This window comes from Pelophylax lessonae, assembly GCF_965119305.1.
Source record: "Pelophylax lessonae genome assembly, chromosome: 1".
Taxonomy (NCBI): Eukaryota; Metazoa; Chordata; class Amphibia; order Anura; family Ranidae; genus Pelophylax; species Pelophylax lessonae.
The window spans coordinates 520,980,764-520,997,819 of NC_138768.1; the positions used below are offsets into that span (position 1 = coordinate 520,980,764).

The following is a 17,056-nucleotide window of genomic DNA, read 5'->3' on the forward strand; positions in this document are numbered from 1 at the left end:
CTAGGATCCAGCTCGGTCCTCACCCGGACTGATTTTTCAGGTCCCTGACCCGAGCATGTTTACTAAGGGAAGCGGGTTGTGACTGCTTGCAGCTTCATTAGCACGCCAGGGATTCCTGGAAAAGGTCCAACGCTTTATTATAATGGGCACATGATAAACATACAGCAACGTTTCGGAGCCACGCAGGGCCCCTTCATCAGGCAAGTTAAGGGGCCCTGGATGGCTCTGAAACAGTGCTGTATGTTTATCATGTGATCACGATAATAAAGCTTTGGACCCTTTTGAGGAATCCTTGGTGTGCTGATGACATTTCTTCACTTTGATCATCCATGGTTTTCAGCCTATGGTCATTACAGCACCCAGCACTACTAAACAGCCAGTTTCTTGTATGTGTGTGAGTGGAATATTGCACTTGCAAGTAGGATTGGGTGCCTGTCAAAGCCAGGTACCCACTTCCCAAAAAAATGTAATGTTTCCAAAATTGATAGAGGGGGCAGGAGGTGAAGTTCCGCTTTAAGCCTAGGTTCACACATGTGTAGTGCGGAAATGCACCCCTGCACTTTTCCTGTACCGCATTGCAATCGCACTGTGTTTGCGATCCGCTGTGCATGTCAATACAAAGTTAACGACATCCAAAATGCATCGCAAATGCTGTGTGGTTTGCCTGCACTGGATCACATAGTACAAAACGGCAATGCGATCTGATTGCGGTGTGACTCTAAAAAAGGTGGATACACGTCTTTGGTGCGATGCGGTGTGATTTGAGTCCATTCAAAATTAATGGGCTCAAATCGCACTGCACTGAATCACATGTGATATTTACAGAAATACAGTGCAGTTCCTGGGCAATTCACATACAGGTTATAGTGTGAACTATAACCTATAACTATAGGCTTAAAGTATAATTAAAGGCAAAACTTTTTTTTTTTGGTTTTGGATAGAGTGAAGAGGTAATAAAATGCTTGTCAGTTTTTATTACTGTCTGTGACCCCATAAGAAGATTCACTCTCTCTACTTGTCCTGTTTACCATTATTGCCGAAAATGAACGTAAAAGCAAATCCCAAATTTTGTGTTGTCCCCACAGAAGTAATAGAGGAGAAAGCTCCCAGTGGGGACACTAGTTCTGGTGACCTGGGGGCCCCAAGGAATTCCTTTAATTTGCAGGGATTTCTTCTCACTTCCTGTTTGGCTATGGGACAGGAAGTGAAGGGAAATCTCTGCAATGGGACACAGATGGTGAAAAAAAAATCTGACTTGTTAAAACCCTCCCTTGCTCTATCCGAAATGGAAAAAAAAAGTTTTGCTTATAGTTCTACTTTAAACCTTTTAATTCACTACACTACTAATGATGTAATTAAACATGAGTCTTTATTCTTCTTTAACTGTGCAATTCTTTCAGATAGTCTTTTTATAGTATGTCTCTGTCTTTGTACTTGACGTTGTAAGGTCCTCACCTTCTTTTTAAGTTCTGTTGTATCAGGTTTATAATAGGGAGTGTCTACTGCATTAAGTAAAGCTGAATATGTGTGATCAGCAGGTCTGGGAGTTTCTTTTAATAGCTCTGAAATCCCAAACTCTAACTTAAAATTGTTTCTTCTACTTTTTTCTTTACATACAAAAGGCACTGCATTCGCATGAAGTCGAGGAACTTTCATCCCTGGCTGCAAAATATAATCTTTATCCTTAAAATGGTCACTGCAGATTCTGCTTGAAGCAGATGGCTTCCATTTTGTAGTTCGAACTGCTTGAATCCATTTGCACAGCTGTTCTGGGTTTTTCAAGGGAAACCTGCAAATAATATGAATGGTTTTCGTTTCTGAATGTTGTTAAATTGTGGACCCACATAAAAAAAAAAAAGGAAAATAGAATAAGAAAAAAAATCCAACTTTGCAGTCTATTGGTTGTAGAATACTACTAATAATGTATGTTAAAGGACACATGCACATTTTAAAGCTGAACTCAGACAAAAAGTTACACACAGGGTTGACTTACAGTACATATATGAGAACTATTCTACCTGCCAAATGATTATTTTTTTCTGTTAATCCAGTCCTGAGATTTACACAGCTCTATCCCACAGGACAGCCCTGTCTGGCAAGGGAAGGGACTGGATTTTCTCTGCTACAGCAGCACCAGCAGTGCTACCAGCATTCTCTACACTGATGGGATAGGTTTGCACACTTGGGCGCTCCTTATCTCCTGAACAGCAGGCAGAAATAATCACTGGAGGGTTTGTTGCCCCCCCCCCCCTCCCCCTGGATTTTTAGCAGGCAAAACACACCAAGTTCCTGATGAAAGTACCCCCAGTTGGGCATAGAGTACTTTTAATGGCCTTGGTGGGACCTGATCACTTGAAGGTGGGTTCTCTTCCTGTGGCTGATCAGCAACCTTGAAGATTTCCCAGATCCTTTCCTGGGTTATGCCCTTAGTCAGGCAAATGTTCTTAACAGTATGGTTCCTGAGTCTGGCTACATAACTATGCGTGCTTTGCTGGACCAAGGCGGGTCAAGAGAACCATGTTCAGCACTTTAGGTTAGGCAGGATCTTTAGAGTTCATTGGTCAGGCCTCAGAGACACCTACAGGTTGAATGGGTTGCCATCTGGTTTTCTGCACAATTCTGAGGTTGTAGTATACTTTTCATCCTTGTCTACCCTTGTAGGGGTACCTCTCTTGCAACCTGCCTCTTCCTTCAGTCAGGCTGAAGGAAGACGTAGGATTTCCATACTTTAGTTCTCTACCAGTCTCATTGGTCCTTTAGTTGTACTTATGGGTTATTATATATGTAGTGATATCTCTCACTTCCAGAATTTCTTTTTGGGAACCAGTTCTCCTGGAAACATTCTGTTGTTTGGTGTGTGAACTCACAGGTCAAAAGGATCTTGAATAGCAAGCAATGGCAGAAAAAGCTTCATGTTTTTAAATGATGCGGTATACGTCCACATGGTCTATCTATACATGGGTCAGTACATGTGTCTATATGCAATATAATGTCCAATATGTACAATGATAATACATTCTATGTTTTTGATGTATAAACTGTTAATGTTCTACATTTGTAGAAACCTTCTGAACTTTACATTTTTATCATTTTCTTTTGTTAAACAAAAAAGTTTTTCATACAAAAATAGTAGCATACATACAGTAATCACACTCCCACGCTCCCCCCTTCCCCTCCTACACTCCCCCCTTCCCCTCCCACCCTCTACGCCACCCAGTTAGAACCATAGAATTCATCTAGACAATTTACAGTGGGTACGGAAAGTATTTAGACCCCCTTAAATTTTTCACTCTTTGTTATATTGCAGCCATTTGCTAAAATCATTTAAGTTCATTCTTCTTCCTCATGAATGTACACATAGCACCCCATACTGACAGAAAAACACAGAATTGTTGACATTGTTGCAGATTTATTAAAAAAGAAAAACTGAAATATCACATGGTCCTAAGTATTCAGACCCTTTGCTCAGTATTTAGTAGAAGCCCCCTTTTGATCTAATACAGCCAGGAGTCTTTTTGGGAAAGATGCAACAAGTCTTTCACACCTGGATTTGGGGATCCTCTGCCATTCCTCCTTGCAGATCCTCTCCAGTTCTGTCAGGTTGGATGGTAAACGTTGGTGGACAGCCATTTTAAGGTCTCTCCAGAGATGCTCAATTGGGTTTAAGTCAGGGCTCTGGCTGGGCCATTCAAGAACAGTCACGGAGTTGTTGTGAAGCCACTCCTTCGTTATTTTAGCTGTGTGCTTAGGGTCATTGTCTTGTTGGAAGGTAAACCTTCGGCCCAGTCTGAGGTCCAGAGCACTCTGGAGAAGGTTTTTGTCCAGGATATCCCTGTACTTGGCCGCATTCATCTTTCCCTCGATTGCAACCAGTCTTCCTGTCCTTGCAGCTGAAAAACACCCCCACAGCATGATGCTGCCACCACCATGCTTCACTGTTGGGACTGTATTGGACAGGTGATGAGCAGTGCCTGGTTTTCTCCACACATACCGCTTAGAATTAAGGCCAAAAAGTTCTATTTTGGTCTCATCAGACCAGAGAATCTTATTTCTCAACATCTTGGAGTCCTTCAGGTGTTTTTTAGCAAACTCCATGCGGGCTTTCATGTGTCTTACACTGAGGAGAGGCTTCCGTCGGGCCACTCTGCCATAAAGCCCCGACTGGTGGAGGGCTGCAGTGATGGTTGACTTTCTACAACTTTCTCCCATCTCCTGACTGCATCTCTGGAGCTCAGCCACAGTGATCTTTGGGTTCTTCTTTACCTCTCTCACCAAGGCTCTTCTCCCCCGATAGCTCAGTTTGGCCGGACGGCCAGCTCTAGGAAGGGTTCTGGTCGTCCCAAACGTCTTCCATTTGAGGATTATGGAGGCCACTGTGCTCTTAGGAACCTTAAGTGCAGCAGAAATCTTTTTGTAACCTTGGCCAGATCTGTGCCTTGCCACAATTCTGTCTCTGAGCTCTTCAGGCAGTTCCTTTGACCTCATGATTCTCATTTGCTCTGACATGCATTGTGATCTGGAAGGTCTTATATAGACAGGTGTGTGGCTTTCCTAATCAAGTCCAATCAGTATAATCAAACACAGCTGGACTCAAATGAAGGTGTAGAACCATCTCAAGGATGATCAGAAGAAATGGAAAGCACCTGACTTAAATATATGTGTCACAGCAAAGGGTCTGAATACTTAGGACCATGTGATATTTCAGTTTTTCTTTTTTAATAAATCTGCATCAATGTCAACAATTCTGTGTTTTTCTGTCAGTATGGGGTGCTATGTGTACATTCATGAGGAAGAAGAATGAACTTAAATGATTTTAGCAAATGGCTGCAATATAACAAAGAGTGAAAAATTTAAGGGGGTCTGAATACTTTCCGTACCCACTGTAAATACAGGCGGTCCAAACATCCGGCTTACAAACGACCCCTACTTAACAAACGGAGGGAGACAACAGGAAGTGAGGAGAAATGTAGCCTTAGGAAGGGAAATTCACTCCTGTAAGGCTCCATTCACACCTGGGCGTTTTCAGCTCCAAAAACGCTCAAAAGAAACACTTCCAAAACGCCCAACAAGTAAAACCCCATTCATTTAAATGGCCCCTGTTCACATCTGAGCATTTTGCAAAACGCCTGTAGCTGAAAAAAGTACATGAGCTTCTTTTTGGGCTGATTACCAGCGTTTTTGATAGATGTCAATGAAAAACGCCTGAAAAAATCGCGGTAAAATCGTGGTAAAAATCGTGGTAAAATCGCGGTAAAAAACGCTACGCTCAAGTGTAAATGCAGCCTTAGTGATCTCAGGGGAAAAGGTGTCTCCACTGAAGCTTTATCACTAATCCTTGTTTCCACAACAACCCAAAATTTTCAAATTATAGTTGTCATAGGCACAGAAAGTGAGGTTAAATCTTCTGAACAGGGGTACAGACAGCAAAACAAATGGTACGGGGTGTTAACCCTTCCCTATGCTATGCAAAAAAACTTAAAAATTATTCTTTTGGCTGGAGCTAAACTTAAAAGATGTGCCTGTTCCGACTTACAAACAAATTCGACTTAAGATCAAACCTACAGTCCCTATCTTGTTTGTAAGCCGGGGACCACCTGTATCCTCTATTTCATGTGGTAGACCAGGAGTTTCTATCCATTCCTTCCATATTTTTTTCCTACTTCCTTTTCTTATGTAAGCCATTATTATATTAATAACTTTTCTCAACCAATCAGTTTCCCTGTTATAACTTTCCTAGCTTGATACAGACATCTTAAAAGCTTCTGCACTTTAACCATCTGCCCCTGAAAAAGAAAGAAACGCTATTTTCGTTGGGCTATCTTCTGTCACACGATTTTGGACAGTCGATGCATGGTTACCTATGTACTAGTCCACGCACTGTTGTTTGTCTACCGCATATCTTTTAAGATGTATCATTGATTGTCTGTTATGTCCTTATATACTTTTGAATAAAACTTTGTTATATTTTTCTTATTCATGATTATCTTTATGCCCTTAAAAAATCCCACCAGAGGGTTTTGTCTCTACTTTTGAGTGAAGCCTGACAAAGGGACATGCATGCCCCGAGCATGAGCACCACCCCGTTTCCGCCGAATGTGACGACGAAGGAGCAGCTGAGACGGCACAGGACTCCAGGAAGCGCCAGAAGCCACTGGCACAGCCAGGACCAAGGACTGCTCTCACCTCCCCTGCATCCCTCACAGCGGATCGGATGAACCATTACTTAAAGCCTGCTTTCCACACACTTTTGTGAGTGCAACTGTGTTTTATAATATTAAAGTATTGTTTTTAATACTACACTCAGGTGGCGCTGCTCTGTTTTTCTCCTTTGCTTGTCTCCACCCACAGAGTCCCCTTCTAGCTCTGATAGAGCCGGCAGCCACCCAGCCATCCATCCCTACACGACTTTACATTATGGACTGTGCATAATCATGTTCTCCCAGATTTATTACCATTGCTTTTAAATGTAACTGCATCCTCCACAATGTAGGTTGAATAGCGCTGGTCTATTTTATTTAATTTGTTTTACATGGCCAACCTCCTGTAGGCAGCAGTATACCCTGACTGTTAATGAATGTATGTGTCCTTCAATGGAATCCCAAAAATAGTTACAAAAATCTTATTTACAGTGGTTGTTACAAGACATAGCACATCCCGTGCTCCCCCTCTTCTGTCGTCACTGATTGTTAGGACTGCCAACATCCTAAAAACAAATGAGGTAAAACGCGTGCCCTACCCCGGGCAGCAAAGGAGGACAGATACTGGAACCTGTGGTTGATTCTTAAAATACTTTGTTTATAACATACTAGCCATTTTGGAGTTAACATGTTGCAGCCATAGCTCATTGCTGTGATTTAGCAGTGCAGCTGCACTTTTTTTTTATGGTATTGAGGTGAACAGGAGCCTGGCTGTTGAGAATAACATCCCTGGAGTCTAGTTGTTACGGAGGAAGAGTTGCTTTCTTGGGGTAGTTGAACTGTGATAGGGACACCTGATATAAGGGGGCCCCATAATGGGGGACACCTGATGTAAGGGACACTGTGATGGGGACATCTAATGTAGGCGGGTACTCCTGATGGGGGTCTATTTTTTGACAGATATACAATGAATATATATTGCCTATCTTAGAAGAAAACTGTAATGATTGGAAAAGTTTTGAATGTGAATTCAATACCCATGCTTTTTATGTCTTTAGATGCCCCATATGCACATTTTATTAAGCAGTAGCAGATTATAATACAGTTTGTGTAGCTAAGACCTGGTTTACCCTGACGGTTAAACACGTTGACATACAGTTGAGCCACGATTTTACTGCCTCCCAACTGCACCCCCTTATGCTGCAAATTTAGTGGCAGGGGGGAGTACACATGCTGCAGCGGCAATGCTTTGTATCGCAACGCAGCAAAAATTATCCTCGCTGTCACATTCAGTGGGCAGTGCTGCCCACTAAACACAACTCATTCTACTGAATAGGAGTGTCCTGCAATCGCATTCAATGAGAGCACTGTTATTGTAAATGAGGCCTAAGAGCTATCTAGAAGTAAGGAGTCCATCCCACATCACAGAACAAAAAGATTGTTTTAGTATCAATCCATATAGCCGGCACGTTGACTGTTCTTCTTAGCTTTCATTTTTATACCCACACTGTATTTGGGGGATGTGAAATTTTACAGCACACAAAAATTTCCTTGCAGTGTTCCAACTGATAACTGCTAGTTTGGAATATTTTTCAGGACTATGCTAAAATATTTCAAACTCTTATTTAGTTCAAGAAAAGGCAAACAACAATTATTATTACGACAAGACGTAGAACATAAAATTATGAAATCACACGATCTGTATGTTAAGTACATGTACATCCTAAAAGGACAAGGTGCTAATTGTCTTGAACTTTTTAAAGAGCATAACAGAAGATAAAAAAAGGGAGAGGAGAAAAACAGTGCAAAGTGCAATAGTGATCTACAGATTTCCTAATAGTCATTCCCTTATTGCCAGCATAGATGTCTCCAGTGTACAAGACTACGATTTCTGGCTTTCTTTTGGAAAAATGGGATTGGAGGAGACTTTAGATAATTACTAATAGACTCCCATGTACAGTGCAATTGCAGGGTCCACAGATCTTGTTCCACAACACAGCCTGCAATGTTTTTCATTTTTTCTAATATACTGTATGGCTCCAAAATGTCTGAATGTGGCTAAAGGAAGCCACTTGTCCACATTTCCTCCAACACATTTGGAAGTCATGGCCAAATTTGTATATGAAATGGTACTCTGTACCAGCATGACAATAGTTTAAAGTTTGATTCTTAAGTCTTAGAGCCAGTGGTGTATTTAGGTTTTGTGCTGCCCTAGGCCTGACTAAACTTCTGCACCCCCAAATTTAAATATGACCCACCCCTTCCTGTAAAGGCCACACCCTTTCCTGTTTATGACCCACCCTGTCATCTGTAAACCACAGACCATAACCACAGTCTGTCAGTGCCCATCAGCATAGCTTCGTCAGTTCCCATTAGTTCAGCCTCATCAGTGCAGCCTTATCAGTGCCGCCTCTTTACTGCCCATCAGTGCAGCATATCAGTGTGGCCTAATCAGTGGTCACCAGTGCAGCCCCATCAGTGGCCATCAGTACAGCCTTATGTCATGGGATTAGTAAGATTACTCTTTTAGGATATTTGGACTTGTGTTTGCTGCCACTGATTGTAGTTATAGGATTTTTTCACTTATTTGTATAATAAATAGGAAGTCCATAGTCATTATACAAATAATGAATTTTTTTTTTTTTTTTTTGCTGCCCCCCTGCAAAGTGCAGCCCTAGGCCTGGGCCTTGTTGGCCTAGGCCAGGATACAGCACTGCTTAGAGCTACATGATAAAACATGATTTAGGAGTTGTCACTTTACATTTCTAGTCATCTGCAAATTTGGTGTCTAATTCCTGTTACCATTTAGTAAGATAGCCCAGTAAGGTTGCGTAGGATAAGGACTGCAGTGTTCTTATTAGAATAGATACACTTATTTTGTGTGGCAATGGTATAGAAACTACCTTCAAGGTTGCAATGCTCTCCTTCAATACATGAGGTGCATAGATTAATTAATATAATGTTTATCAGTGACCAAAATAATATTAATAAAATAAAATAACTATTATATACACAAAAAAAAAAAAAATAATATATATATATATATATATATATATATATATACATACATATATATCAAAGTGAGTCTGTCTTTCAGTGCCAGTCTATAAAAGGTACTGTATATTTACAAAAAGGAAATACCTAGTGCAAAAACAATAAAACAAAGTGAGCTGCAACTATTTTGTGAGATATACACTATACAAAAATAGAGTAGATATAAGTTGCGCTAATAGTGAGTATCCATAAAAATAACTGATATGAAAAAAGTCCATAAGTGATAAAATGAAGAATTCTTGATGTGATAAATAGGGATGATCGAACTTTTCAAAAGTTAGGTTCGGCCAGAACATCCGAACTTCCCGAAAGTTCGGCCCGGATTTCAGAACCCCATTGAAATCAATGGGACCCGAACTTCGGTAATCAAAAAACACCATTTTGAAGCCCTAAAACCCAATAAATGCACCTAAAAAGTGCCTAGGGTTCTGGGTCATACCCCAGGGACTACTAATCACACAAAAAAAAGTTCTGAAAAATTGTCATTTTTGATAGAGAGCCAATTATTGGAAAAATAAAAAATAAAAAAAATTAAAAAAAAAAAAAATTTCTTTGGATTTAGTATCTGGGGTGTCTAAAAGGTGTACCTGTGAAGTTTCAGCTCTGTAGCATGTCCAAAACCATAAAAAATGATAGTTTGTATTTTGTCACTTATAGAACAGGTTAGTGGCTTCTCGCTTTTCACACCTTGCCGCTTTAATAGCAGGCTTTTTTTTGGGCATTTTTTGGGTTCTTTGGAGTCAGGAAAAACATCTGAACTTGTGTATAGTGGTATATATACCACTATACACAAGTTCAGATGTTTTGCCTGCCTCCAAAGAACCCAGAAAAATGCCCAAAAAAACGCTAGCGTCAAAAAAAAAAACCGCCCAGGTGTGTTGTTGCAGGCATTTTTTTGGGGTTTTTGGAGGTAGAAAAAAAAACATCTGAAATTGTGTACACACACATACTTATATGTATTTTACACTTAGACATATATATGTTATAGGAGCGTAACCATATTAGTGTAAATGATTTCATAAACGCAAGCATATATTTCTGCTACTATCACACCTATATATGTCTAGGTGTGTATATACATATAAGTATGTGTGTATATATACCCGTATACACAAGTTCAGTTGTTTTGCCTGCCTCCAAAAACCCCAAAAAAATGCCTGCAACAACACACCTGGGCGTTTTTTTGGCGCTAGCGTTTTTTTGGGCATTTTTTTTATTTTTTTGGGTTCTTTGGAGGCAGGCAAAATATCTGAACTTGTGTATACGGGTATATATACACACATACTTATATGTATATACACACCTAGACATATATAGGTGTGATAGGAGCGTAACTATATTGGTGCTAATTATTTCATTAGCGCAAGTAGTTTTTTCTGCTCCTTTCACACCTATATATGTGCAGGTGTATATATACATACATGGTGTGTGTATATATACCCCCTATACACATGTTCAGATGTCATGCCTGACTCCAAACATGTGCTCAAAAAATCACTATAGACGCCTGCAGCCAAAAAGCAAGCTGACAGGGGCGAAGCCATATTACTGCAGCGAAAGTGACTTCAGAGAAACTAGCTTTTCTCTATAGCGGTCACCCTGATATGGAAGGGTTTGGTCACCCTGCCATAGCAGTCACTGTCAGTTCACCCTACACTACATTACGGTCACCCTGATATGGAAGGGTTTGGTCACCCTGCCATAGCAGTCAGTTAACCCTACACTACATTACGGTCAACCTGACACTTCACACTTTCCCTACAGAAACTACATTTTTGAAGCTAACTAAAGTGTAAAAGAGCACCCTAACTACACTAGATATCCCTTTCCTCACACTAATAAATGCTAAATGACACTTTTAAAGTAAAATTAACAGAACTGCTTCCACTCTCTTCCATGTCCTGTATAACAATGCTAGGAATTTGGCGGGGGCTATCTTATATACTGGGGGGCGTATTCACTAATGATTGGCCTAGGGACCCCCTAGTCACTCCAATCACATTCCTAGCATTCTCCTGCCCCCTCAATTGGCTTTTGCTAATAGTTCTGGTCCAATCACAGGCTTTTAAAGCCCATTTCCTGAACCATTGCATTTTGGTCGGTTCTGGTTGCCGAATTCCCAACTTTTTGGGCAAAAAGTTCTAAATTCGGCCGAACCTCGAACACTTAATGTTCGGGCCGAACCGATGGTCGACCCGAACCGTTCGATCATCCCTAGTGATAAACACCGCTATCCGTCACCATAGGTAAGCTGAGATGACACCACCACTACCAAAGGCTGAAATGGTCTTTCCCTGTCCCAGTACAATGTAATTCAGCTGTGATTAAATTGGTTGTAAAGGCAGAAGGTTTTTTTTTCTTAATGCATTCTATGCAGCATCCCCCCTTAGCCTCCTCTCTATTCAGCGATGTCCACGAGTGCCTCATCTGTCACAGGACTCTCTTTCCTGATTGGCTGAGACACAGCAGCGGCACCATTGGCTCTTGCTGCTGTCAATCAAACTCACTTAGCCAATCAGGAGGGAGGGGGAGGGGGCGGGGCCGAACACGTATGGATGCAGTTCTTTGATAGAGTGTAAAGGCTTAGGAAGGGAATTAATTATTTTCCTGTTGATATCTCCAATAACCTAATAGATGTACATCCCCAGTAAATGCGCAATTTCTAAAAGCTTAAGTGTGCTACTAAAATCGTTAGCAATAAATCACAAAGAAAATGAGGTAACTATAATTTAACCATTTGAGGTTCCTAAATGTACAAGAAACGCCCTAGAAAACTCCTATGTTCAACTACCCTTCAGCTAATATTGGCTGACAGGCTGAAATTGCTATGTATTTCAAAATGCAGCTGCTACTGTGTAAAAGTTTACTTGCAGATAGTCTGCATGCAATGTCCATGAGTAATACAGGATGACAATGTGTTGTTCCATTTTTTTTTTCCTTTTTTATCAACTAGGATTGCTCTTTATGCATGGTACAATAACAGTACATAAAGTTTTTTGGTGCAAAGCACCCGTAACCTGCACTCAGAGTGGTGTAGTCTTTAGTCCACCTTATTAGGGTCTTTCGACTATTTCTGTCGCTGTGGACACGACAACCTAGGAAAAATGCTAGGGTCTTGCTGCCCCTTACATGACCAGGGAAGTCTGGAAACACTGTAACAGCAAACAAACACAGGGGCGCACCGGCCTAGTGCATTATCATTTGCATGGTTTATTTAAAAATAAGGATTAAAAATACTCACAAATGAGTTCTTGTTAAAGAGGAAGTAAACCCTCCTCTGCAAGTTGTACCTATAGGTAAGCCTATGATAAGGCTTACCTATAGGTACTGTAAATATCTCCTAAACATGTACCGTTTAGGAGATATTTACCTTACATGCAGCCAGTGATGTCACTGGCGCATGCGCTCTGAAGGAACGGCCGCTGGTGCCGTTCCTTCAGAGCCCCGTGCCGTGACCGTCAGCGTCAGCTCCCGTGCGCATGAGTGACATCACCGCGGCTCCGGCCAATCAGATGGCCGGATGCCGCGATTCCGGAAGACGGGCGGCTGAACATGTCGCCCGTCATAGAGGTAAGCGGGCAGCACGGCGGGGGCTCGTTCTAAGGTAAGTATTTCATAATGAGCTAGTATGCGATTCATACTAGCTCATTATGCATTTCTCTTTCAGGGTGAGAAAAAAAACAAAACAAAAACAAATTTGGGTTTACAACCTCTTTAAAAGCATGTCAAATAAGGAACGCAGTCCTCAGTAAAGGTATCCGAGGGTGAGTTGTCCCTTGGATTCTTGAAGGCTAATGCATTTCGAGGCCTAGCCTCTTCCTCAGAGCCTAAAAGTGCATGTCCAGCCAGGCCCTGACTTATATACTAGACAATGACATTTGGAACAAGACACAGATTGGGGTAGGGCCCTCCTCCTGGGGGCGTATGCAAGGGGCGTCCGCCCACAACATCATTGGGCAGTAGTAAAGTTATATGCATTGTGGAGGGTGCCTCCCCCTAAGAATATTTTGGTCAGAGGGTACAACACAGTAAAACCGTATAGTGATGTTTAGAGTGGGTAGTACAACACTGTGCAGTAATGAAAATTGTAAAAGAATGCAAGAAAAAAAATATTTTTATAAAAAAAAAAAAAAAAAAATACATATATATATATATATATATGTGTGTGTAAAGTGTATGGCCCTGAAGATATGATCTTGAATTATAAATGCAAATAAATGTAGTCATGAAACATGTGTATCCATGTAGGTATAAGATCCTAGATTTTAGATGCAAATACATGCAGTCATAAAAGGTGTGTAGCTAAGGAGATATTGTAATCCGGGACAATGATGTGTGCTATAGGATATATATCTGTAAAGAGGGACAGAAGGTTTTTCTGTCGCAAAGCTGATGTAAAAGGTGTGCCATGCAGGGGGGTGGGGGGGGGGGGGGGTTTGTCCATAGATCAGAGTTGCCAAACATGAACAGTAGACCTGAGTTCAGTGTATAGTGTACTTGCTGCCTGGATAAAAAACAGAGTGAGCAGATATGCTAACCATGATCTAGTATTTTCAGGACATATGTATATGTGCTAGGCATATGTATGTATGCTAGTGACAGTCCCACCTGTAGAGCCTCGTCACAGAGCATGAGGGGGTGGGGAGACCACCCAGTGTTTGTTTCAGAAGAAAGTCCAACACCTTGTCATTTGTCCCAGGCAGTTGCAGATTGCAGATTTCCGTTGCAGCTTTCAGCGGGGGGGGGGCCAGATCTAAGGGTGGTTGCGGGGGTGCATGGTAAGGATGTCGGCGTGCTGTATGTTGCTATCGGGTGGATGACTACATTTATTTGCATTTATAATTCAAGATCATATCTTCAGGGCCATACACTTTACACACATATATATATATATATATATATATATATATAATTTTTTTTTTTTATAAAAATATTTTTTTTCTTGCATTCTTTTACAATTTTCATTACTGCACGGTGTTGTACTACCACTCTAAACATCACTATACGGTTTTACTGTGTTGTACCCTCTGACCAAAATATTCTTAGGGGGAGGCACCCTCCACAATGCATATGACTTTACTACTGCCCACAGATGTTGTGGGCGGGCGCCCCTTGTATACGCCCCCAGGAGAACGGGGCCCTACCCCAATCTGTGTCTTGTTCCAAATGTCATTGTCTAGTTATATAATTAAGGGCCTGGACATGCACTTTTAGGCTCTGAGGAAGAGGCTAGGCCTCGACACGCGTTAGCCTTCAAGAATCCAAGGAACAACTCACCCTCGGATACCTTTACTGAGGACTGTGTTCCTTATGTGACATGCTTTTAACAAGAACTCATTTGTGAGTATTTTTAATCCTTATTTTTAAATAAACCATACAAATGATAATGCACTAGGCCGGTGCGCCCCTGTGTTTCTTTTTTGTTACAATGGTACAATAACAGCAGGTATTAGGATGGTACAAATCTTTAGAATAAAGTACAAACACATGTGCATAGACTACATATAACCTTAAAGTGATAAGGATAAAGTGATTGTAAACAATCACCTTGTAAAACAGCCCATTCAGTCTAAAATGTAAACAAAAGGCAAAACATTTGTGTATAGATATGAAAAAAAAAAACATCATAAATACATTTTTCCCCCGTTTTATAAGTGACCATATTCCCTCTGCTCCCTCTTTTCTAGGCTGCATAAGAGCTGGGGGAGGAGAAACAACAGTACACTAAACTTCTCAGGGAATGGCGGGGGGGGGGAGGGCTGTCAGGACAAGTCTGCTCAATGGAGGAGTTCCCAGCACAGCTACAGAACTGACCACAGTGTGTTCTCCTGCTTAGTGTGGTCAGTTTTTAATAGGAAAGCAGAGGGACTGGAAAGAACACCAGGGATTTCACACAAAGGAAGCAATACAAAGAGATCAGGATACCTTTTCATACAGGTACATGGGTCAACAGGCACAAATCAGGATTAAGAAAAGCTGGGGTAACAAACACTTTAAGCAGGCCAGAACAGGATACAGGGTGCAAAGGTATAACATAGCACAGGGGTCTCCAAACTATGGCCCTCCAGTTGTTTAGGAACTACAACTCCCATCGTGCCTAGTCATGCCTGTGAAGAGTTTTACAATGCCTCATGGGACGTGTAGCTCAGCAACAGCTGGAGGGCCGTAGTTTGGAGATCCCTGACATAGGATATAATGAATAGGAATCTTCAAAGAAAAACAAAAAAAAAAAGGTCCAAGGGACAGAACCTCCAATGGAGAACGAGGAACACTCATTTGGTCATCCAAGCTGCCAGATTTGTTAGGGCAACTATATTAATTAGTGAAGGCCCAATTTATTACTGTATTATTCACACTAACACTGATAGGTATCATCCCTATATATACGTGGAATTGTACAAAAAGCTGAAAAGAATGGGACTTTAATTATACCTTACCAGTGTTATTAAAAGCCTAATAGCACAAAATTACCTAAAGAATATCCATTGTATTATATAAAATAGTTAAAATTCAGTAGAAAAATACTATATCACATGTCACATTTAAAGCGGAGTTCCAGCCATTTACTCACCTGTCCAACGGTCCAGCGATGCGGCCGCCGGAAGCCTCGATCCTCTCCCTCGGCGCCGGCATCACTGCTGTGGGCACCCGGCTGTTACAGTTTGCGGCTTCACAGCCGGGTACCCACTGCGCATGCGCGAGTCGCGCTGCGCGCCGTGATTGGCCGGCAATCTTCTGGGACCTCTGACGTGTCCCAGAAGATTGCAGGGAGGGAGGGGGAGAGGAGAACTTCCGCTCAGGGCGCCGCGGCGCTCCGAGCGGAAGTGGGAGCGGGTACCTGTCAAAACTAGGTACCCGCTCCCCCCCCCAAAAAATGACATGCCAAATGTGGCATGTCGGGGGGTCAGGACTCCCTAAAGCGGAAGTTCCACTTTTGGGTGGAACTCCGCTTTAAGGTTCTAGACAAAAAAGCTTCTGTCGGCTACATGTTTCGAGATTTTGTACCGCTTCTTCAGGACATTGGCTTGAAGAAGTTTACATAACAAATGAAGTAAGAAGAATATATTCCATCTATTCACCATACAACACAAAATAAAAAAATATAATGCAGGTCAGGTGCAGAGTTAAACTCCCACCATGTCCCCCACCCGGCCTGTGGGAGGGCATGCGTGGGACAAGGAAAGGCAACCGTCTATAGGGAGTATTGGTTACAGATGAGATGAGAGACAGTAATGGCACTGGTGTGGAGGTATACCAAGGTAGATCCAATGTATATTCGACAAAGACACTATCTCTAAGACCAGGTTCACACGACTCCGACGTGACTTGTGCAACCTCAAGTCGTCCCAAGTTGCTTGTCATTACAAACTCAATGTGAATGAATGAGAGCCGTCTTAATATGCACTACTGAAGTCGCTCCGACTTCAGAAAAGGTTCTTGTACTACTTCAAGGCGACCTCTATCCGACTTGTGCACATAGACTTCAATGGCAGTCGCCTCTAAGTCAGATCCTTATCTATTTTCAAGCGACTGTGATCAGACTTTCCAGGAAGAAGAAAAAGATTACCCAGGCATTCCCCACAGGCAAAGTTGCCTATCATTTAAGTCTCTTCAAAGTAGTGCACAAGTCGCACTAAAGTCACGCTAAAAAAAACGCTCCTTCATGGGGCGACTTTCTGGTCGCGGTAGTGTGAACCGGATCTAATTCCTCAAGCTATAAAGATACTCTGTATCGAAAAGCCTGTATGTTACATCTCTCCAGCCACATGGACAATGTATCTATATAGTTTGAAGCATTGGAGATAGTGTTTTGTTGGACATATATCTGATCTAATTTGGTATTCATCCATGTCATTGCCATTGCC

At 41.7% G+C, this 17,056-nt stretch overlaps 1 protein-coding gene across 1 annotated transcript in view; it reads right to left on the reverse strand.

Annotated features, from left to right (window-relative positions):
• Window positions 1-1,218: 1,218 nt before the first annotated feature.
• Window positions 1,219-17,056, reverse strand: part of LOC309561058 (uncharacterized protein) — a 97,588-nt gene continuing 81,750 nt past the window's right edge. The window contains exon 8 of the mRNA XM_082264781.1: window positions 1,219-1,789. Within this exon, the coding sequence (XP_082120907.1) occupies window positions 1,336-1,789 (454 nt within the window). The 3' untranslated portion in view covers window positions 1,219-1,335. The remainder of the gene's footprint in view (window positions 1,790-17,056) is intronic.